General features: G+C 31.9%; 1 protein-coding gene across 1 annotated transcript; it reads left to right on the top strand.

Moving 5' to 3' along the window:
• Positions 1–541: 541 nt before the first annotated feature.
• On the top strand, positions 542–22,665 carry Kl-3 (dynein heavy chain 8, axonemal kl-3). The gene is made up of 66 exons (XM_070299607.1): positions 542–670; positions 977–1,199; positions 1,337–1,488; positions 1,729–1,927; positions 2,015–2,178; positions 2,248–2,424; positions 2,630–2,851; positions 3,070–3,171; positions 3,277–3,423; positions 3,513–3,787; positions 3,871–4,210; positions 4,508–4,734; positions 4,828–5,315; positions 5,397–5,556; positions 5,675–5,886; positions 6,122–6,249; positions 6,341–6,521; positions 6,695–7,032; positions 7,159–7,322; positions 7,500–7,754; positions 7,842–8,082; positions 8,185–8,384; positions 8,474–8,645; positions 8,754–8,899; positions 8,981–9,119; positions 9,266–9,496; positions 9,627–9,832; positions 9,914–10,134; positions 10,220–10,505; positions 10,751–10,889; positions 11,045–11,265; positions 11,358–11,541; positions 11,722–11,862; positions 11,957–12,304; positions 12,384–12,573; positions 12,890–13,035; positions 13,129–13,327; positions 13,400–13,518; positions 13,637–13,973; positions 14,047–14,317; positions 14,388–14,588; positions 14,675–14,920; positions 15,185–15,503; positions 15,610–15,836; positions 15,912–16,134; positions 16,228–16,404; positions 16,493–16,660; positions 16,801–17,016; positions 17,271–17,408; positions 17,481–17,777; positions 17,846–18,001; positions 18,075–18,230; positions 18,298–18,433; positions 18,545–18,696; positions 18,786–19,039; positions 19,417–19,845; positions 19,982–20,258; positions 20,334–20,520; positions 20,618–20,879; positions 20,971–21,210; positions 21,304–21,471; positions 21,589–21,730; positions 21,809–21,998; positions 22,088–22,206; positions 22,285–22,446; positions 22,540–22,665. Exons 1-66 carry the CDS (start codon positions 542–544, stop codon positions 22,663–22,665), a joined length of 13,788 nt encoding a protein of 4,595 aa, XP_070155708.1.
• Positions 22,666–24,403: the final 1,738 nt, after the last annotated feature.

Below are 24,403 nucleotides of genomic sequence, written 5' to 3'. Positions count from 1 at the left end.
TCCGCGGTTAATAATAATAATTAATGAGAGATGCAAAATATCTTATTAAATAATACTAATATCAATCAAGAAATTGTATAATATATTTAAACTTTTTTTTTTACACAATAGTATTTTAGCTTTTTTACAGATTATTACAATGTACATATATTTACCGATTTATTGAATTATATTTGTGTACAATTAGTATAAAAGTCTGCTAGTGATTTTAATAAATAAATATAGGGTGCGTTCAGAAAACAATTGTTGAGTAACAATCGAACGTGATTGGTTCTTACTTCTAGAATCAACAAATCAACGTCGAGGGTTGACAAGACGATGCTCAACGATTATGTCTCCTGAACGCGCCCATTATAAAAATATTTTAAATAATATTCATTTGTTTATTCATCTTGCTTTATATGCACAATTTCCATGCATAATGAATTGTCAATGCCAAACGTGTTTTACACATATATAATTATAGTTGTATTTTTCTTCCAGCTTCTTCAAAGTCTTTTACTAAACATCGTAATATTTACAATTTCTTTTTCTTATAATAATGGCAAATACGTATCCCATATCGCGAGATTACACGAAACCGGCTATCGACCAACGTATTGCTCAATTAGTGAAAAGAAGAATCGGTTCACGGGAAGATTTGCCTACGGAAAGTACAAAGGAGCGACTCGTAAGTTTGCGGGTTTAATATATATATTTTTTTTAAATAGTCTCAATATACTTATATCGTACATATATTTTCCTTGAATATTATTACAATATTTAATAATGTAACCACAAACATAAAATATTTGGAAAATGCTTGTTTAAAAATTTATCATATAACGAAATAATGAAGAGAATAAATAAATACATAAATATACAAAAGAAAAATTTATTTACATTAACAGCATTTAAAATCTTTTTGCTAAAATGTTACGTGATTTTTAGAAAAAAGTCTGTTTTCCATTATACATAAATCCTTTTATTTTTTTAGGCAAAATTTAAGGAGATTCGTAATGCCAGGCAAGGGTTATTAAAAGTTACACATCGACACGTCTTAGAAACAGCGGCATATATTTTGAATACAGATGCTGAAGTGCTGGAAGAAGGAATTCTCGACAAAGATGACTACGTAAACGTATTTAGCAGTTTCTTCGCCGAGGGTGGAAAACAAGCTATTATTGTCTATTTTCAACCTATGAATCCCCCGGCATTCGGTACAAAACAATCATTGTATTTAATATGATATTGATCGCGATTATTGTATTTAATATATATTATTTGATATGACGTTAACGGCGATAATTACGCTGTTTCATATTATACCGTGATATATACGAGATTTATCACACAGAATCTGGGCGATGGATCCCGCAATTCAGCAAAGAACAGCAAGTTATACGTTGCTGCATAACAGATGGTACTACCGAAGAATTTTCGGGCAAATGCGTCATAGTTTATCGATTAAAGTCAAATCTTGAATTCGGAATCAAGCAGTTACTTGACGTAAGTATCTCGGTTAAAAGCTCTCATCGTAAACTCTGTTGAATTTACATCGTATTTTTGGATTGATAGCGCAATATATGTATTTACAAAACATAAATAATATATTTTAATTCACTTTCACATATTCGTACATGAGATTGTATTCAGTTTCACGGAGCAATTTATGTATAATACCTTTTTCTTTTCTTAGTGTTTTCTCCAAAATTTTTCATGCTGCTCTTTATTTTATTTTCTACATAGGAAACGTATTACGCCTATGCCGAAATAGATCATACATCTCACAGTGCACTGGCAGGTATATCTGGTTTAATTTCGCGTTTACACGGACAAACGTTAATTGCTAATACGCAATGGGGAGAATTGTCGAGAAGTGAAGCTGGCGAAAAGATAAAGGATGATTTTATAGGCGATTTTCGAGATTTTTGTGAATTTCTTAATAGTATGTTATAATTTATTCAATTATCGTAATTATCAATGTATTTCTTCTAGATATATGAAATAATCCTTGTTTTCTTTCTTTCTATAGTGACAAAGATAGATTTGGAAAATATTATATGCTTTCAAATTAATTGGGATCTTTATCAAAAGTATTTGGCGCAGCCTGAAAATATTAAAGAGAACATTTGTAAATTGGACGTTATTGAAGCAGCAGAGGCTGATGTTAAAATATGGAAAAAATTGATGGAACGGGTGCGTGATTTTTTACCGATCATATCTGTTAATAAAATTTTGCAACTTTTCAAAAATGATTTTGCATAGGCCATTGTTGAGAGTCAACAATTGCGTAGGGAAACTGAAACTGTAGGACCATCCGCGGAACTTGCTTATTGGAGAAGATTGTTTGCTCAATTTTCATCGATAATAAATCACATAAAGTCTCCTTATACTCGATCATTTATACAATTATTAACGGAAGCGAAGTCAAAACTTATTAAGGTATAAATCCGTAATACATATTGCACTAAATGTTGTATATTATATATAAAATAAAAATATTGTTGGTTTAATGAGTAAGAAAAATAAGTATTTACAAGTATTTAAGAAACCAAATGTTAAAAAAGAAAAATAATTAATAAGTTATAAATATATAATAGTAATGCATACATATCATTAATTTTAATTCATTATATTTTATATATAGAAATGGAAAATATTAGGAGATCATGTAACAAAGATCCATATTCTATCACAAGATAACGTGAAATATTTATACGCCTTAGAAAAATTTACACAGCCGTTGTACAGATTAGATCCAACGAAAATAGGAGATCATTTACCCGCTCTCATGTATGCAATAAGAATGATTTATACTACTTCGCGATTTTTCAATACGAGAAAGATGGTAACCGCAGTATATGTAAAGGTATTTTCCTGTAAAATCAATAATTAAATAATATTCAAATTACTTTTCAAGTATATTAATTGCGAAAAATTAATCAAAATTTTATTTATTTTTTAATCATCAAATTATTTTTTAAAGATTACCATAATAGAAAAAAATTATAATTATATTATAATCAAGTATATTATAAGTTATTTATTTTTTATTACATTGCGTTAATTTGTATAATCTTTATTCAGATAACAAATCAAATGATATTAGCATGTAAAGCATATTTGACGGAGAATGGAAAACTGAGTATTTGGGATGAGTCGAAACATATTATGATATCTAAGATAAAGGTGATAATCAAACAAAAATGTATAAAATTAATGTCTTCTATCCTTTTTTTCTTTTAATCAATCTTACAATTAAAACAATAAAATCAGTGTAATATCGTTATACAGGATTGTATTAAGCTATGTGAGATATATCATAAGTGTTACGACGATATGTGCAAAAAGGTCGAAGAATCCTCAGACGAAAAGCCTTTTGAGGTATCCGAAATGTATGTTTTTGGAAAGTTTGGCACTTTTAAGACGAGAATAATAAAAGTGAGTAAGTAATAAATAAAAGTAAAAGTATGTCATAATATCTGTGCATAATCACGTTATTATAGTAACTTTTATTTCCGATAACATAGATCATGGATATTCTTGAAACAACACGAATGTATTCCATTCTGCATAGTTCGACCATCGAAGGAATTGACACATACGCGCAAAAATATACAAATTATTTTAAAAAGATTTCCTCGCAAAAATATGATCCTTTGGATCACAGAAAACCATATTTTGATTCTGATTACGATGAATTTAAAAAGAGCGTAGCGGAGACGGATATGGAGCTTAGAACGTTCTTTTATAATCGTGTTTCTCTTCAACCAAATATAACACAGAGCTTAGAATTGATAGCTAGGTAGTATATGTGTAAACTTTTTTTTATATTATTTAGTCACACGTAAAAATATATTATATTATCCATTATATGCTCTCTTTCAGATTTCAAAAATTAAATCTTAAGCAATTGAGAATTGATAGAAAGTGTTTAGAACTCGTCGCAATGTACGAAAGTGAAATTGAGAATATTCGCGATAGATATAATGAAGATAGATCCGATCCACCTATATCAAAGAATATTCCACCTATCGCTGGTAGAATCCTATGGATTCGGCAATTGTATAAACGTATTGAGATTCCTATGAACATGTTTAGATCGCACCAGAGAGTAATTACATATGATTCTATGCAGAAGTGCGTTAAAATATATAATGCACTAGTCGGTGCATTTATTCATTACGAGTTAATATATCACAAAGCGTGGTATGATTCGGCTAACATTGTAAGTTTAACATTATTACTTAAATTAATTAGGATGCTAGTCAAAAATTCCTAAATTATATGCAATCTGGAATTTTAGATAAATGTATCTTTTTTGTGTTTCTCTTTAGAGAGAAATAGATTTAATCGATATAGTATTTCTCTAATTAAAATTTATATTAAAAAATGTAAAATGTGCTATGGATGTAAAAATTAGAATAAGTAAACTTTAAATTCTCAGAAACTGGAATTTAAATTCTCAGAGATATAATTAAGGGATATAATAATGTCATATTAATACAATTTTTAATTGTGCTAGGTTCGTCTCGCATTATCATCATCTATGCTTGTGCGTCATCCGAAAACAAATAAGTACTGTTTAAATTTCGATTCTTACATATATGAAGTGATACGGGAATCGGAACATATGTCTAAATTTGGATTAGAAGTACCAGATTTTATACAAATTTTAATCTTTTGTAAAAAAAATATATTTTTATCCTACGAGAGAGTGAAAAAAATGCTTCAGAGAAATGATTCCCTTAGGTATATAAATTTATTTCATAATTATTGATCTAAGCTTTTTTTGTATATATATATATATATATATTTTTATGTATTCATTATTTGTGCGCGCAGACGCTCCATCCCGATCATATTTTTAAATTTAATGAAGTTTGCACTCGTCAACCTCGAAATTGCTTTTTATCCTTGTCTGTCAGTAATTACGTGGTCCTCGTTAAAAATCCCTAAAGTATGCACTAAGATAGAGGAAACGATTCAGAATGCAGAGATATTTCTGAAAGAAGTGACAGATATGAAAGAAGCAAGAGTGGATGAAGTATTTGAGTCTATTGCGGAAACAATATTACTTCAATTAGATAAGCAACCGAAAAATCCAGAACAATTTTTAGCCGATAACATAGCTTTTCGAGATAAAATAGCAATTGACTTGGAGGTAAAATCTTCAGCAGCGGAAAAAGCTGTTTTCACAATCATTAATAAATTTATGGATCTTGTAACTGATCCTACCGTGCAAGATATTAAATATGAGTGGATGGATCCCGAAAAAATTCAAAGACAAGCGGGATCCGAGAACAAATTGATACAGGGACCTTTCGAACCTGGTATTATATTTTTTCAAAGTATAATTATGACGATGCGTATTATTCTATGTTACGATTAAGTAACGATTTAATCAAATATAGGCTTTGGTCATATCGAAAGAACGAATAAAGTTAAAATAAATCAAGTGCATAATGATTGCATGGAACTCTTTGCACATTTCAATAATAAACTGATAGAAGCTTTGGTAAAGTGTACAAAGAATTCTTTAGACTTATTAAAACAAAAAGCGACTATTATGAGGTATTGAGATAATACACACATTTTTATACATACTCATATTTGTCTCATTATACTATATTTTTATTTTATAGTTTTATATTGATGATAAAATTGTCAATTTATATGAATTATACTTTAGCGTGTTAGTTGAAGATCTTGAAATAGATGAGCAAGAAACTCCGATAATGATGACATATTTTGTTTTACAAATACCGAATATTATAATCATCCCATCGATAGAAGAATTACAAAACTATTTCGGTAAAGTTATAACGAATATTGTAGAAACACATAAGAAAGTGTTCATGTGGGGACAGCGATATTCTACAAATATGCAGGCTAAAGCGCTTGGTAAGGTAAATTATAATATTATGTGAAATATTCAAATTAAATGTTAATAATAAATATATCTGACAAATATATTACTAAAAGAAGAGAGAGAAAAATATCGGTATATTTTTTATATCAATATATTAATATACAAAGTTTTTAAATAAATCTTTCTATCATCTACTGATAAAGAAAGTAGATATTTATGTAACATATTTTTGATTATTTATATTGATTATAATTTTTGTATCTTAAGCAGATAAAGAAGATCTGTTCAATACCTATTTTCAAAGTGTATCAGATCATAAAGAGATAATACGGAGCTCAATGAGTCTACAAGGTTTAATATTAATGTTGAGAGATGATGTCTCCAAAGTTGGCAATGTATAAAAATTTAATATAATGTGTAACTCAGTTACATTTATAATATTACGTAGATGATAATCTGTATTAAATATAATTATTTATTTTTTAGTCATATTTGCGATATTCCTACATATGGGCAGATAATAGAAATGAGATAATACAAGCGTTTGTTGACTCCAAACCTTTTATACAAGAAATCAAAGAGAAATTTATGGAATATGAAGATTTAATGACAGAAATCCAGAATTTACCTGATCGGCACATACTTGGTCCTCTTCAAATCAATACAAGTATGTAAAAGTATGTGAAAGTGATATTGCTAGAAATGTTATCTTTTTAGCAAACATATTTTAGATATATTCATCTCATTAAAAAATAACAATGATAATTATTTATATTAATATTCAATTTAAATATATTAAAGAAATTGTTTTCGAGATTTCTGTAAGAAGTTATTTTACAGATAAATTGAAATTAGCATTCTTTGTCGAAGCAAGTGCGTGGAAGAGATCGTTGGGTATTATTTTATCAAATAGCTACAAAAAAAAATTGCAAACTATAACAGACTATATTTCTGAAAAGAACAAAGTTCTCTCCAGGAATATTAAAGATTTAGAAGATGTTAGAGTTGCAATGAAATGCTTGGGAGAAGTACGAGACGACTTTATATTATTAGACATGGAACTGATTCTAATTGAAGAGACTTACACGTTGATGGCAAAATTTGACATAGATATATTGAAGGAAGATCAAGATATAGTAGACGGATTGAGATATAATTTTAGCAACATGCTTAATATGGTATTAATTTGTTGCTTTTACTTAATTCTATTCAGTATATTTTCGTATACTTCATCATGTTGCTTGCATTAATAAAAACAATGTTTTAAAATTACGCGAATATGAATAATATCCATATTTTCGTAGACGAAACAAGTTCAAGCAATTATATGCGAGATGCAAGAGCCATTGAGAAAAGAACTCATTAATGGAGTTGCAGTTCTTAAAGAGAAAGTGATGCAATTCGACATGGATTTCGAAGTTAATGGCCCGATGGTTGAAGGGATACCTGCAAAAGAAGCCAGCGAACGGTATGATGTTTCACGATTATTTAATTGTATTAATTTGTATAAATATACTGAGAAATTGGTCTATATATCGATATTAAAAGAAGATTCAATTTTAATAAAAAAAAATTTTTTTTTTTAAATGTGTGAAGCAATATGTTGATAACAATATTTTATTTTTCGTGTATTAACCATTTCAAGACTTATCCTGTTCCAAGCACGCTTTGAAGAATTATGGGAAAGATATGAAACCTATAGCAGTGGCGAAAGCTTATTCGGTATAGGAGTAACGGAATATCCAGTTCTGCAACAGAGAAAAAGAGAGATTAATTTATTGCAAAAGTTGTATACGTTGTACTTACAAGTTATGCGTATTATCGACAGCTACTATGATATTCCGTGGTCTGAAATTGATATCGAGGCGATTGAAACTGAATTGGCCGAATTCCAAAACAAGTAAGGGTTATTTTATTTATAATAAAAATTTAATTATATAAACTTATATAAAATTCTTGTAATAAAATACTACAATATAATTTTTAGATGTCGAAGATTACCGAAAGCTATGAGAGAATGGCCAGCATATATTGACTTAAAAAAGAAGATCGATGATTTTAACGAAATGTGTCCATTATTAGAGATGATGGCTAATAAAGCTATGAAAGACAGACATTGGGAGAAATTATCAAAGTTGTGTCATTATTTTTTTGATGTGGAATCTGAAACTTTCACCTTGGCAAACGTTATGCAAGCACCATTGCTAATATACAAAGATGATGTGGAGGTATATCTAAAGAAATAATTCTTGCAAAATTTAATAACTGTTAATTATTGTTTAAATTATATTTTTTCTACAAAGTATAAATAGTATATTCGAAAATTATAGGACATATGTATTAGTGCAGTAAAGGAGCAAGATATCGAATTTAAATTGAAGCAGATAATTGCAGATTGGGCGATTGTGAATCTGCAATTTTCCAGCTTCAAACAAAGAGGCGAATTAATGTTAAAAGGTATCGAAACGATTGAAATAATAGCACAGCTTGAAGACAGTTTAATGATTATAAGTTCCTTGCTGGCAAATCGGTATAATAAATATATATTTAAAACTAAAATCATATTTGTGTGGTTTAATATAATACACATTCCCTATATATTGATCGAATGTTATGCAGTTACAACGCACCGTTTAAGAAAGAGATTCAGTTATGGCAGACTAAGCTTAGTAATACGTCAGAAATATTGGCGAAATGGTTAACGGTACAGAATTTATGGGCTTATCTAGAAGCAGTATTTATCGGCGGTGATATATCAAAGCAACTGCCTACTGAAGCGAAGCGTTTTAATGTAAAAAAGATTACGAGAAGATCGCAATTTTATCAATGAGGAATAATCTAAACATTTATTATTATTATTATTATTATTATTATTATTATTATTATTATTATTATTTAGGCCATTGATAAATCTTGGGTCAAGCTTATGCTTCGCGCTCATGAGAAATTGAACGCGGTAGAAACGTGTATTGGAGATGAAACCATGAGCCAGTTTTTACCTCATTTATTAGAACAACTAGAATCGTGCCAAAAATCTCTTAGCGGGTACACATATTATCAGTAAAATAAAATAATTATACCTTAGATTAAATTGTCAAATCTAATCAACAAATTTTACTAATATAGTTATCTAGAGACGAAACGAGTTATTTTCCCGAGATTCTGTTTTATATCTGATCCTACCATGTTGGAGATACTTGGACAAGCAGCAGACTGTCACACAATACAGAATTATCTTGACGGATTTTTCGATAATATAGCAAAGGTAATAAGACAAAATTTAACGCATTGACAAAATAAAATAATTACGACAATCTTGCCATATACTTTGCAAAAATACTTTTTATCGTCCCTGTAGCCTTATATGGTATGTATAGAAAGTTTGTACAGAAAGTTTATTATATTTTATAGCTAAAGTTTTCCGAAAAGGAATATGAAAAGATTGTAGCAATGTATTCGCGGGAAAATGAAGAAATAGTGTTAGAAAAGGAAGTTGCATGTACAGGAGGCGTGGAGAATTGGCTAAATACCTTGTTAACGGTCCATCAACAATCCGTTGGCGTCGTAATTTCGTTAGGATTGCAGTCATTTTATGTGCCTGAATTTGATATCTTGTCGTTGATAGAAAACTCTGTTTTACAAGTAAGATGATGTGCATACAAATATATCACACATATACAATAATTAGAACAAATATTATATTACGTACATAATTAAAAGAAAAATTTGGATTTAATATATGTAATTTTATTTACATTTTTATTTTCTGTAGGTGGGTTTATTAGCGTTACAAGTTTTGTGGACGCGCGATTCCGAAATAGCAGTCACAACAGCCAAACGTGACAGGACGATAATGAAAAGAACTAATCAGTGGTTTTTAGATTTGTTAAACAGTCTTATAGAAGTAACAGTTAAGGATCTTACCAAATATTCTAGAGCAAAATACGAATGTTTAATAACAATACATGTGCATCAAAGGTATCGCTTTTAAATATTTGTTTCTAGTAATTATAACGTAATAATGATCGTTAAATTTAAATCGCGAAATAAATCTTTCAGAGACATATTTGACGATCTGTGTCGTCTCAGAATTCGAAATATACATGATTTCGAATGGTTAAAACAGTGTCGATTCTACTACAACGACGAATCAGAAAATGTCACAATCAGAATAACCGATGTGGAATTTATTTATCAAAATGAATTTTTGGGTTGCACAGATCGTCTCGCAATTACGCCGCTTACAGACAGATGTTACATAACGTTAGCGCAGGCTGTGGGTATGATATGTGAAAAGTGTGATGGCATTTACACCGTTATTTATGTTCCCTCATTTATTATTATCCCTACAAATATTTCTCTTAGGAATGAATTTCGGTGGAGCTCCCGCGGGTCCTGCTGGCACGGGTAAAACGGAAACAACGAAAGACATGGGGAAAGCGCTAGGAAAATACGTTGTTGTATTTAATTGCTCCGATCAAATGGATTTTCGTGGTTTAGGCAGAATATTTAAGGGACTGGCGCAATCAGGTAGCTGGGGATGCTTTGACGAATTTAATCGAATTGATCTACCAGTATTATCCGTTGCCGCACAACAAATAGCAATCGTGCTTAATGCGCGAAAAGAACGAAAAATGAGTTTCTTGTTTAGGTACACAAACAATTTTACAAACCCATAGTTATTTATCATGTCAAATTATTTTTATTATATTGTGTTAAAAGATTTAAAAAATGTATATCTTTGTATAATGTTCTATCGTTTCTTTTTAATTCGCTCATTTTAATTGAAAATTATTCAATTGTTAATATACATCTCAATTTACTATGAATAGCATTTGTATTTTTAAATTATAAACGACGTGACGTTTCTAGTAAACTGATAAGCTTCATTTGCAGCGATGGCGAAACGTATGAACTCAACTACGAATTTGGAATATTTATTACTATGAATCCTGGGTATGCTGGTCGACAAGAATTACCGGAAAATTTGAAAATACAGTTTAGAAGCGTGGCTATGATGGTTCCTGACAGACAAGTAGAATGAAATTATTATTATTGTCTTCCACTTCTGTACATTATATCATTACAAAGTTACGCTTCCAGATATAGAGAGAAAACGGATTTATAATTCATAAAACTTAAAATATAACAGCTACATTGCGTGAATTTAATTTAATTTTGTTTGCACAGATCATAATGCGAGTAAAACTTGCAGCATGTGGCTTCAAAGAGAACATAGTATTATCGCGGAAATTTTTCACGTTGTATAAATTATGCGAGGAGCAGCTCAGCAAGCAAGTGCATTATGATTTTGGATTAAGAAATATTTTATCGTGTTTACGGACGCTTGGTGCACAAAAACGCGCGCATCCCACCGATTCCGAGGAGACCACACTTATGAGAGTATTACGGTACAAAAGCACATACAATTGTTATAATCTTATCTTGAGAAATTGTTCGAGTACAGAAAGAGGTGACGTACTTCTGCGTTTATTTTTTTTAGCGATATGAACTTATCTAAATTAGTGGATGAAGATGAGTCTCTTTTTATGTCGCTTATCGAGGACATGTTTCCGGGTATTAAGCTAACGGTACAAACGTATAAAGAGTTACAGAAAGCGATTGCTAATGCTACAGTTGCTCTTGGCATAATGAATCATAGCGAATGGAATTTAAAAACTGTACAGGTATATCTGATATTTGTAACATATGTGTATGATATTATCTCACATATATTTAGGTCTTTCCGAAAGAAAATAAAATTTCTTTTTAATTGCTTTCAAGTGTGGGATAAATACGCAAAATTAACATATATTATATTATCATTGAAGAAAGATGAATGGCAATAATGTTGTACATTTCTATAGCTATACGAAACATCGCTCGTTCGCCACGGTTTGATGGTTTTGGGACCAACGGGATCTGGTAAAACGCAATGCATGTTGGCGCTGATGAGAGCTCTAACAGAGATGGGTATACCACATAAAGAAATTAGAATGAATCCAAAAGTTGGTATTCGTCAACTAAATACGTCTTCATTATGTATCAAACATTTCAACATAGAAATAATTTTTCTCTGAGTTAATAAAAAAATATTGATAGGCGATAACTGCATCTCAAATGTTTGGAAAACTCGATGTCGCAACGAACGATTGGACGGACGGTATATTTTCTACTATATGGCGAAGATGTATGCAAACGAAGAAAACAGAGAGTTTATGGATTGTATTGGACGGTCCTGTCGATGCGGTATGGATTGAAAATTTGAATTCCGTTCTGGATGACAATAAAACGTTGACATTAGCAAATGGAGATCGCATTATTATGGCAGCGAATACGAAATTAGTGTTCGAACCTGACAATGTGGATAACGCGTCTCCGGCGACCATATCGCGCATGGGAATGGTCTTTGTTAGTGCTTCTGTGCTAAAATGGAATTCAATTTTAGAGGTAATATGGATTCAGGGTTTTCGTCATAACGATATTTCACCCGCGGAAACCCATTTTGATGTTGCAATACTTTTTATAGGGTTGGCTCAAAAAATGTTCCACCAATGAAGCTGAAGTGTTACGAATGTTGTTTCATAAAATATACGGCGATGCGCATACGTTCGTTCAAACAAAGCTTCATGCAAAAATAACGCTCTTAGAAGCGCTTTATATACGGCAATGTATTGACCTATTGGAAGGTTTGAATATCGGAAATTCTGATCCAACCAGTAAATATGTGATATTCTCCTCTGTATTCAAATATTTATTTACTAGAAATGGCTATACAATATCAGCATTATAAACAGCAATCACTTTATCAAACCGTATTTATCTCGTTGTTTTCTTTACGCATCCTTTCCCATGTATCTTTGCAGTTTTATAATATTCTTTTATCTTTTAATATGTTTTTAGTTTGTTAGTATTTCTATTCTAATAAGACGTATAATCTACACAGTAGCAACAGATTAAGATCAGTTAGGATTTATAGTTAGCTTCTAATACTTAAATACTTATTAAATACTTAATTAAAATTCTAATTTACAGAAATATTGCCTCAACATCATATCGAAAAACTATTTCTGTTCTCTCTCATGTGGAGCCTTGGTGCTGTATTAGAACTTGATGGGCGACTCGCATTACAAGAATATCTTGTAAATCATGAATCAAATTGTAACTGGCCGAATTATACGGTTCGTATGATATATAATTTTATGATCCATTATTTAATTTGCCGAAATAATGTAGCATTCTTGATCTCTTTACGGTCTATATATATTTGATAGGAAGATGAAACTATTTTTGAGTACCTAGTATCAGACGACGGAAAATGGATACATTGGAGTAAAATGGTGTCAGAATTCGAATATCCTTCAGATCGTGTCTTGGAATACCACACTATTCTTGTGCCTAACGTCGATAATACAAGAACGTTATATCTAATCGATATCATAGCGAAGAAGGGAAAAGCAGTACTCTTGATAGGTAAATGAAATTAGTATATTTTCGATAATTTTAGTAAATGTGAATGCATTAAATAAATTAATCGCATAATAGGCGAAGAGGGTACCGCGAAAAGCGTAATGATGAAAAGCTACATGTCTAAGCATGATCCTGAATATCATTTGAATAAATTTTTTAACTTTTCTTCAGCATCCACGCCAAATATGGTTCAGGTAACAACTCTGAGTGTAAATAAATTTTAAACACTTTAAATTCAAGTTTTTAAGATTTATATCCACAATTATATTTTAAATTATTTTACTTAAATTGAAAGATCTTTTTTTTTTCCAGCGCGTATTTGAGAGTTACGTCGAAAAGCGAGTGGGTACTACTTACGGTCCCCCTGGTGGGCGTAAAATGAGCATTTTTATCGATGATATAAATATGCCGGCCATAAACGAATGGGGCGATCAAATTACAAACGAGGTTGTCCGTCAGTTAATGGAATACAAAGGATTTTATTCTCTGGATAAACCGGGTGACTTTTGCACTATGCAAGATATTATGTTACTTGCCGCGATGCATCATCCGGGTGGAGGACGAAACGATATCCCACCGCGATTAAAACGACAATTCAATATTTTTAATTGCACGTTACCATCCAATAAATCTATGGATACAATTTTCAGTAAGGAAACGTTCAGTAACGAAACACCATAAAAATGTAATAATTTATTCAATTAAATTTGTAACAATCGCAGGCCTTATCGGCCAAGGCTACTTTTGCATCACGAGATTCTCTGAAACCATCGTCAATTTCTTGCCGAAGCTTGTACCATTGACACGAATACTATGGCAGCAAACCAAAGGGAAAATGTTACCGACTCCAGCAAAATTCCATTACGTTTTTAACTTGCGTGATCTGTCCCGTATTTGGGGGGGTTTACTTAGAATAGAAAGAGCTGAATGCGAATCTATAACGACGCTGCTGAAATTGTGGGAGCACGAATGCATACGCGTGATAGCGGATCGGTTCGTTATTCTTACGAAATATTTTCGCTTAATTATCGCGACGTGACAATAAATTTCTGATCCTTTTTAGCTTCACCACTGCTGTCGATAAAGAATGGTTTCAAAATACGTTAAAGTTGGTCGCGGAAAAGATATTAGGTCCAGATTTCCAATATTATTCTCCGATTGAGACTTATTTTGTTGATTTTTTGCGGGAACCACCAGAACCAACAGGTGACGAGCCGGAAGATTTTGTATTTGAGGCACCTAAGATTTATGAGGAGATACCGAGGTACAGATTTTTCGATCTCAGAGTTTTATCCGGTAGATCAAGAAACAGAAATATTTCTCACATCAATATCTCCACGCCTCTCGTAGTTACGATGTCGTTAGCACCAAAGTTCAACAAAATATGGAGCAATTTAATGAATACGTACGCGGCATACGTCTTGATTTGGTCTTCTTCCACGACGCTCTAGTGCATTTGATACGAATATCGAGAATACTTGGAGTTCCCAGAGGCAATGCATTGCTAGTAGGTATTGGAGGCTCCGGCAAGCAGAGTCTGACGCGACTGGCGTCCTTTATTGCGGGATTCAACTTCTTTCAAATAACGTTATCTAGGCAAGTACTAGAATTTTATTAAACATTTAATCGTAGAAATCGTGAAAATGGAAAATAATTATAAGAAATATTCAAGAATGTTCAAATATTGAATATAAAATTCAAGTAAATTTTGGTTTTATTTTTGAAATATATTGAAATCTTTACTTTGTATATGTATGTATGTTTATAGAAATATTGCGCAAATATTTTTAATACTGATTTTGAATACAATATACGAATAAAAATGTGTGAAAAATAATATGTGTAATTATATAATTTTAGGATTTATAACGTAGCTAGTTTGATGGACGATTTACGAAAGTTATATCGCACCGCTGGTATTGGTAGCAAAGGCCTCACATTTATTTTTACCGACAATGAAATAAAAGACGAAGCATTTTTAGAATATATAAATAATATGCTAAGCGTCGGCGAAGTGGCCAATCTTTTCCCAAAGGACGAGTTAGATGACATTTTGACAATTGTCACGCCGCTAATGAAGAAGGACGATCCTCGACGACCGCCGACACAAGACAATCTTTATGATTATTTTATATCGCGAGCGAGAAATAATTTGCATATTGTTTTATGTTTTTCACCAGTAAGCTCCTTTACTGTCACTTTTAAAGAGATCCGTTTTTATTTCGGCTTACTAAATAAAGTTGATTAAAGTTAATTTAATTGATTAAGTTGAATTATTTATACAGATTGGTGGAAAGTTTAGATCTCGAGCGTTAAAATTTCCTGGCCTTATATCTGGTTGCACAATAAATTGGTTCTTAAGATGGCCGAGAGACGCACTATACGCAGTCGGTGAACATTTCTTAGACAAATATAAAGTCATATGTAGCCCCGAAGTAAAGCAACAATTAATGCAAATTGTAGGTGATATTCAAGATGACGTAAGCGACACATGTATAGAATATTTCGACAGGTACTTTATCTTTCTTTTATTTCAGCGTTTCTGTATAAAAATATAATTGAACTAATTTCATTTTAATAAACGCAGATTTCGACGTCAAGTATATGTGACTCCAAAATCATTTTTAACATTTCTCGATAATTATAAAATGTTGTATAAGCAACGTTTGGATAATATTAATACGCTTACTTCACGTATGACTAGTGGTCTGAGCAAATTAATTGACGCTGCAGCTCAGGTTGATATATTACGGCAAGAATTGGAAAAAAATCAAGAAGAGATCGTAGAGAAAAATGTGCAAGTGGAAGTGGTAAGTATAGGCAAATAAAAAAAAAAATTTCATTTTTATTATAGATTTTGTAATTTTACCTTTTTATAACATGTAATAATATAACATTTTCAGATTCTCATTACTGTGAACGAGAAAAAGAGAGAAGCTGAGAGTGTGAAAGCAAAAGTGCAAGTGTCGAAAGATGAAGCTGAAGCGATTCTACAAGTAATTGCGAAAGATAAGGCTGTAGCAGAACAAAAATTGAAAGCTGCGGAGCCTGCCTTGTTAGAAGCTGAAGCTGCGTTACAGGTAATGCATTATGAGCAATAATTTCTATTAATGTTAAGTATCTTTGTTATAAAACAAATGTTTATCGAAAGCAATTCATCTACTTTAGACTATAAAAGCGGCAGATATCTCTACTGTTCGTAAATTGGCTAAACCGCCGTATTTAATTACACTTATAATGGATTGCGTTCTGATTCTATTTGGAAGAAAGTTAGAACCAGTCAAACCTGATTACGAACATCAATTTCTAACATCTTCATGGACAGAATCCTTAAAGGTAAATACCATATATACTAATTTCCAATTAATATCTACTATATATATCTCTCTCTCTATCTCTGTTAATTGGTAAAATCTCAAATTTTAAAATAACGCGCTTTCTTATTTTAAGCCATACATTATTTGCGTTTGTTGCAGGTCATGGCTGATACTAGATTTTTGTATAATATACAAAATTTTCCAAAGGATAATATAAATGGCGAAACTGTCGATTTAATGATGCCGTACTTAAATTTCCATATGTATACATACGAAGCCGCGAAACAAGCCTGCGGAAACGTAGCGGGTCTGATACAATGGACTATCTCTATGGTTGCTTTTTATGAAATAAATAAAGACGTGCTGCCTTTAAAGGTATGATGCCCCGATTAATAAACATTAATACAATATAAAAATAATCATTGTCAATTACTAGTTTATATAACTAAAGGAAAATTTTCATATTAAATAATTTCATATTAAGGTAAAAGTTTCATATTTAGATATATGTATATAACATTTTCTCTCCTTCTTTTTCTCCAACTATCAATTCTAAGAATGACATAAATTAAAAAATGTCAATAATATATAGTTAAAAAATATATAATAAGAAAAAGAAAAATTCATAGGCAAGTCTTCTTGTACAAGAAAGTAAATATGAGAAAGCCAACAGAAATTTGCTCGAGGCGGAAGAACTGCTGAAAGAAAAAGATGACGCTTTAAAAATCGTACAAAGTGAATTTGATGCCATGATGCAGGAACGACAAGTACGATAATAGTAATAATAATATATTAAATAATAATAATATAATACATACGTGCCTTATATTTATTATTAGATAATTGTTGACCAAGCTGCGGCTTGTCAAGCAAAAATGGATGTCGCGGCCGCTATGATTGAAGGATTATCCGGGGAAAGAGCAAGATGGACGGAGCAAGTAGCTGTATTTAAATCAGAAACAGAACGTCTTGTCGGAGATGTATTGGTACTTACTGGATTTCTTTCCTACTGCGGACCATTTAATCAAGAATTCCGAGTTCTTTTGCAGAGAAAGTGGTTTGACTTTTTACAAGATAGAAAGATTCCAATTTCTGTCACCATAAATATCGTTAACACATTGACAGATACAGCTACGGTTAGTACATGCTATAAAAATATAATTAAAATTTTACTAAATAAACAAATATTTAATTTGTTATATAGATTGGCGATTGGAGTTTGCAAGGTTTGCCGACCGATGAATTATCTGTTCAAAATGGAATAATTGTAACGAAAGCATCGAGATATCCTCTTTTAATTGATCCACAATTGCAAGGCAAAACATGGATTAAAAATAAAGAAACGGATTTTAATTTACAAGTACATAATAAAGTAAAATGTAAAATACAATATAAGACTGGTTTGATATATAAGATCTTAATTTATTTTCCAGATAACATGGTTTACGCACAAATACTTCAGAAATCATTTAGAAGATTCTGTATCGATAGGACGACCGTTATTGATCCAAGATGTAGGGGAAGAATTAGATCCAGTATTAGATAATTTGCTGGAAAAGAATTTTATAAAAATAGGAACTTCCTTAAAGGTAGAAAGATATAGCTTTTCTACTTCTTTCTGTGTAATTTTATATTTGGTATAATCTATTGTGACAGGTTAAATTAGGTGATAAAGAAGTGGACGTTAGCAAGGATTTTAGACTTTATATCACAACAAAGTTACCAAATCCTTCTTATACTCCCGAAATTTTTGCCCGTGCATCTATAATCGATTTTACTGTTACGATGAAAGGTAAAATTACGTTACACATATTCTTGATTTAATGTTTTATAAATTTATATCTTTTAATTATAATTTTATTTATTTAATTTTTTACGTTTGAATTGTCTTACGTCCACATAGGTCTAGAGGACCAACTTTTAGGAAGAGTTATTCTAACAGAGAAAAAAGAATTGGAGACAGAAAGAACGCAATTGATTGCCGATGTAACCGCAAATAATAGAAAGATTAAAGAATTAGAAACGAGTCTTCTACATAGATTAGGAACTGTACAGGTATGCACTTTTTGAAGCGTTAATTAAATAATCGTGAAATATACAAATTTAATAATATAATTTTTATAATATTTTTTATGCTTCTAAAGGGCTCTTTGATAGAAGACGTTGAATTAATGTCAGTATTAAATATCACGAAGCAAACAGCGGAGGAAGTAAATGAAAAGCTGAGTATCGCAAAGGATACGGAATTAAAAATCGATACAGCACGCGAAGAATTCCGACCGATTGCGACGCGTGGTAGCGTTTTATATTTCTTGATATGTGACATGCCGCACGTCAACTGTATGTATCAAACGTCCCTCGTTCAATTCTTAGAACGATTTGATATCTCCATGGATAGGTAAATACGAATAGTTTTTGCGTAATGATCTACAATGCATCGCGATAGATGTTTTTAATATTAATAAAAACGGTAAAACACTGCATAAAAGGTAACACACCTTCGATATTATTGCTATTTAAATATGTTGTAGGGGAGGTTCTTCCGAGTAATACCTCGCAAGAAATTTGTGGGGGACAGAGCATTAGTTTAGGAGATATAATAAATTAAGGTTTTATAGTAATGCTTTTTCTATTATAAATTAAGAAAAAATGATATATATTCATGGATACTTTGTCAATAATATGTTTCGGAGATGTGTTACCTTTTATGGAGTTTTAAAACAATTTTTTTTTTTTTTTAGACACGTACAATTGAATCATAATTCTCTTGATTAGATCCGAGAAGAGTCCGGTCAATCAAAGAAGAATAAATTACATTATCGAGTACCTGACGTATGATATATTTAAGTACAAAGCACGCGGACTTTACGAGATACACAAATATATGTTTATTCTGTTGATGACATTAAAAATCGATCTACAACGCGGTAGCATTACGCACGAAGAGTTTCAATATTTAATTAAAGGCGGCGCAGCGTTGGACCTAAAAGCAGTCGAGCCGAAACCTTGCAAATGGATTACGGATGTGACATGGCTTAATCTGATTGCACTCTCGTCATTGCGACAATTTCAGTACATTGTATCTCAAATACCCGCTTCCGAGAAAGTTTGGAAACATTGGTTCGACAAAGATGCACCAGAGGAAGAAATTATACCAGATGGTTATAACGTTTTGGACACGTTCCGTCGATTGCTCTTAATTAGGTAATCTTCTAATATATTCTATTTAATGTTGTGTTTTACAAATCAAGACCGAGCAAAATATCACACGAGAACGTATTTTATATATAAAATACATAAAATATTCTGAAAAATTTAAGCAAAATGTTGCGTTTTACAGAGCTTGGTGCATGGACAGAGCGTTGTCGCAATCTAGGAAATACATAGCGTCTTCCTTAGGAGCGAAATACGCAGAGCCCGCGATTACGCTTCTGGATGCGATGCACAGCGAATCAAGGCCAAACACGCCAATGATCTGTTTCTTAAGTATGGGATCGGATCCTACGCATAGTATCGAGCAACTCGCGAAGAGAATGGAGATGGTTTGTAGAAGTGTATCGATGGGACAAGGTCAAGAAGTTCATGCTCGTCGACTACTGAATAGCGCGAAAACTGAGGTACATACGCGGTATAGAGGAGAATTCTCATCTACTTCGGAGTGTTCTTTAAATATTAATTGGAATAATTTATAGGGTTTTTGGGCATTATGCCAGAATTGCCATTTAGGCTTAGAATACATGGCGGAATTGGCAAACTTTCTATTGGAGATGGAGGCACCTCATCCGAATTTCCGCGTATGGATCACGACGGAACCGCACAAAGATTTTCCCGTTTCCTTGCTACAAATGTCTATCAAATATACGTACGAATCTCCGCAAGGTAGATATCTAATTTTACATCTTTGAATAAAAATATGTGCGTCTTATGTAAGGAAAATGATGAAAGCAGGATATATAATATGATTTTTCTGCATTAGGAGTACGCGCTGGTTTGTTGGCGACGTATAACGGCATGAATCAGGAAATGCTGGATCAATGCGACGCCGCGCAATATATACCGCTAATATACACGGTATCTTTTCTGCATACGATTGTTCAGGAAAGACGGAAATTCGGTCCTCTGGGATGGAATATACCTTACGAATTTAATTTAGCGGACTGGTTGGCGTCCTGCATGTTTATAAATAATCATTTGAATGATTACGACTTGAAGCGCGGTATAAATTGGCAGATTGTGCGGTAAATGAAAATTTCATATCGTGTGTCTTTCTTTACCTTAACGACGGTGTGTCAATATTTTTTATCGTACATATATATTACATATTTACAGTTATATGATAGGTGAGGTGCAATACGGTGGACGTGTCACAGACGATTACGATAAAAGACTGTTAAATACTTTCGCGAGAGTATGGTTCACAGATGCGCTTTTTGCGGAAGGTTTTGTTTTTTACAAGGGTTATCCTCTCTTGATATTTAAGCAAGTGAGCGATTATTTACAAGCGATAGATACCATGAATACCATAGATCCGCCACAAGTATATGGCTTGCATCCAAATGCGGATATTACGTAAGATGTTTTTCAGAAAGGAGAAAGAGATACGTATATATAAAAATCAGCAGAGTTACGTAAAATAATTGAAAAATTATATGTGCATTGTAGATATCAAAGTAACACTACGCAGACTGTACTGGATACGATAATATCTGTACAGCCGAAAGAAGCGGGTGCTGTTGGAGCAGAATCCCGGGAGGTGGTTGTTACAAGACAGGCAAAGGAAATGCTGGAAAAAATTCCAGCACTATACGACATGTTTCAAGTTAAAAATAGGTTCGCGTCAATTTGTTTGTCGTTTTGAACTATTCATCATTTTTTCGAGCGATTAATAAAGCGATATAACGATCTATTTTTTAACAAAAATGATTAACGAATTTTTTAACATCGTAGATTACGCGCGATGAATCATGCTGCTCCAATGAATATTTTTCTAAAGCAAGAGATTGATAGGATACAAGTAGTTATAAAATTGGTCCGCGTTACACTCAAGGATCTTTTGTTGGCTATAGAAGGTGTAATTATAATGAATGAGGTAATTTTCTTAAAGTTCTAATTAAACGGTTGTTAAAGCAAAGTTTCACAAAGCGAGTAAATGTGAATTGCGTTAAAGGAATTGCGAGATGCTCTCGATAATATATACGACGCGAAAATACCAAGAATCTGGAAAGCTCGATCATGGGAGTCTACTTCCTTGGGCTTCTGGTTTACGGAACTATTAGAGAGAAACCAACAATTTTCGACTTGGCTGCAGAGTGGAAGACCGGCAAAGTTTTGGATGACTGGATTTTTCAATCCACAAGGTAAATAATATAATTTTTACGTTAAAACGAATTCTTTATGTAATTTTATAAAAAAAGAAATTAAGCTCGATTAAAAACTCGGTTTATAGGATTTTTAACGGCAATGAAACAGGAAATAACGCGGGCTCATAAATGGGCTTTGGATAATGTTACGCTTCATAATGAAGTTTTGCGTAATATCGCAGAGGAGATCAAGGCACCGCCACCTGTACGCAATAATAATTAGTGCAACACATATATACAACGTTTTGCGTAAAAATTAATAATGCCGATATTTGCTAAACAGGAAGGTGTTTACGTTTATGGACTATTTCTGGAAGGTGCCGGCTGGGATAGAAGAAATAGCCGTTTATGTGAATCGTCAAATAAAGTTCTTTACGTATTAATGCCAGTAATACATATTTTTGTTTTACATAATGTTCCAGATAAGAGTCCGAAATTGTATCAGGTAAATGTGAAAGCATAAATAATAAATTTTACAATATTTAATAATATATATATATATATAATTTTTTCTCACGCAAATGTTTTTTCCCTGCAGTGTCCCGTATATAAAAAGCCTCAGAGAACTTATGTATTATTAATAACTCCGCTTTGGCTGCAAACTATAAAAAGTCCTGATTATTGGATATTACGCGGCGTCGCTCTGTTATGTGATAATAAATAATTCTATTATAAATAAAAAAAATCTGCTTTTAAACTCTCATCTGTTACAGATTCTACGCATTGTGTGCGTTGAAAAAGTTGTGCGTTAGCGTGTCTTGAATAAAATGTCAGATAAAATAAAAAGCAAGAAAAATGAATTAAGACATATATAAAAATTATTGAGAATTAACAATGTAATTAATAAGTATATCTAGCAAACTATGTGCATTTTGTGATAAGCGTTAATTTAATGGAATCTATATTATCGATATGTCGAACCTGCATTATCGCCCAACTCGTAAAGTGGCGCATTCTGTTTTAGAGCGCGCCAACTATCTAGCACGACGTAATTCAAATCTAATTGAATAGTGCGCGACATATTGCGAAACGAGTGCTTTGTGAAATTCGTTCTTTTATATCCATCGCAATCACGCATAAATTAATTGCGCAAACAGCGATCGACGTTATAATTACTTCGTCAACGATGTAAGTAACATAATTATTATATTATTTCAATATTATCTTACAATACATACACGTGTAGACAAATTCTGTTTATTAGATTAAATTTCGACTTTCCATTTTCCATTACGCACAATCTCTCGCTTTCGAAATCTTTTATCTACGCGAATGTTTACATATTTGAACTTTAATTAAATAGCCTAGTGTATTATAGATTTGAATGGTTTGCTTATTTAAACGTTCAACGAAATGTATATAAATCGATGCATTTTTATAATAAACATTCGTATTATTGTTTCAGTTTGGTTAAGAACATGGCCAGCTAGAGCAGGAATGTCATAATAATGCCTTCAAACTTTTCAATTTACTCAACGCGTACGACGAAACGGTATGTCATTTCTCTTCTTTCCTGTTATATTATTTGCCATGCGTTTTAATATTTATGCACTGTGTTCAACTATGTTTTAAGAGAAATTACATGTATTTCCTATCGTCTCATACTTACTATGAGTATGACATAAGTGAGTTTGAAATTTTCACAAATTGTTTTGTAAGAGAAACAATTTTTACCTTTTGTAATTCCTTTCCTAACGTATATGTAAAATATTGAACTTGAAACTGTTACATTTTCATATTTCGAAAACACATTATATTATTTATAATTAAGAATAACGATTTAATATCATGATTTTTTTTTTTAGAAAGAACTCTTAAAGGAAAATTTTCCATTAGTATAAATTCTTTTATAATCGATGTTTATAATTTAATGTATTTTCGCCGTATTTCGTTAAAGGCACTTTCGCCTTTTGTTAATTCGGCCGTTTAACTTCGCGAATAATTGCGCGGGCAAACACGTCGGGGGCCTAAGTTAACGCAAAGGAAGAAAATAGCGAAACATTTTGTTCCGCAGTATCCCATTACGTTCTATGGCTTTCAACGTATCGTCGTGTTATCCGGCTGATATATCTCGTATGTCTATCCACCCTCGCGCCACCGTTAATAGCAGGCAATTTCGTGTTCCCTCGGCTAACCCGTGTAATTGAGCCAATGTGTGTTAATCAGAGGCGCCTCATTTGCCACGGGGAATAGTCCAAATTGCTTTTGTTACCTGGAATATCTTGGTGCGCGGCAATGCTTGTATTGATTTACAAAATTGATATTTTGCCTAAAATATGCAAAATACGTGTACGTACATACATCGTGCGATACATCGAATTACGAAATGCACCGAGTATATATCGATATATCCCAAAACAGTATCACATTTCTTCGATAGAATATGTGTTTATTTTTCTTTT

This window comes from Polyergus mexicanus, unplaced genomic scaffold (assembly GCF_030449975.1).
Source record: "Polyergus mexicanus isolate NDT 795.1 unplaced genomic scaffold, iyPolMexi1.0 SCAF_7, whole genome shotgun sequence".
NCBI lineage: Eukaryota > Metazoa > Arthropoda > Insecta > Hymenoptera > Formicidae > Polyergus > Polyergus mexicanus.
This window is presented reverse-complemented; position numbering and strand designations above follow the sequence as displayed.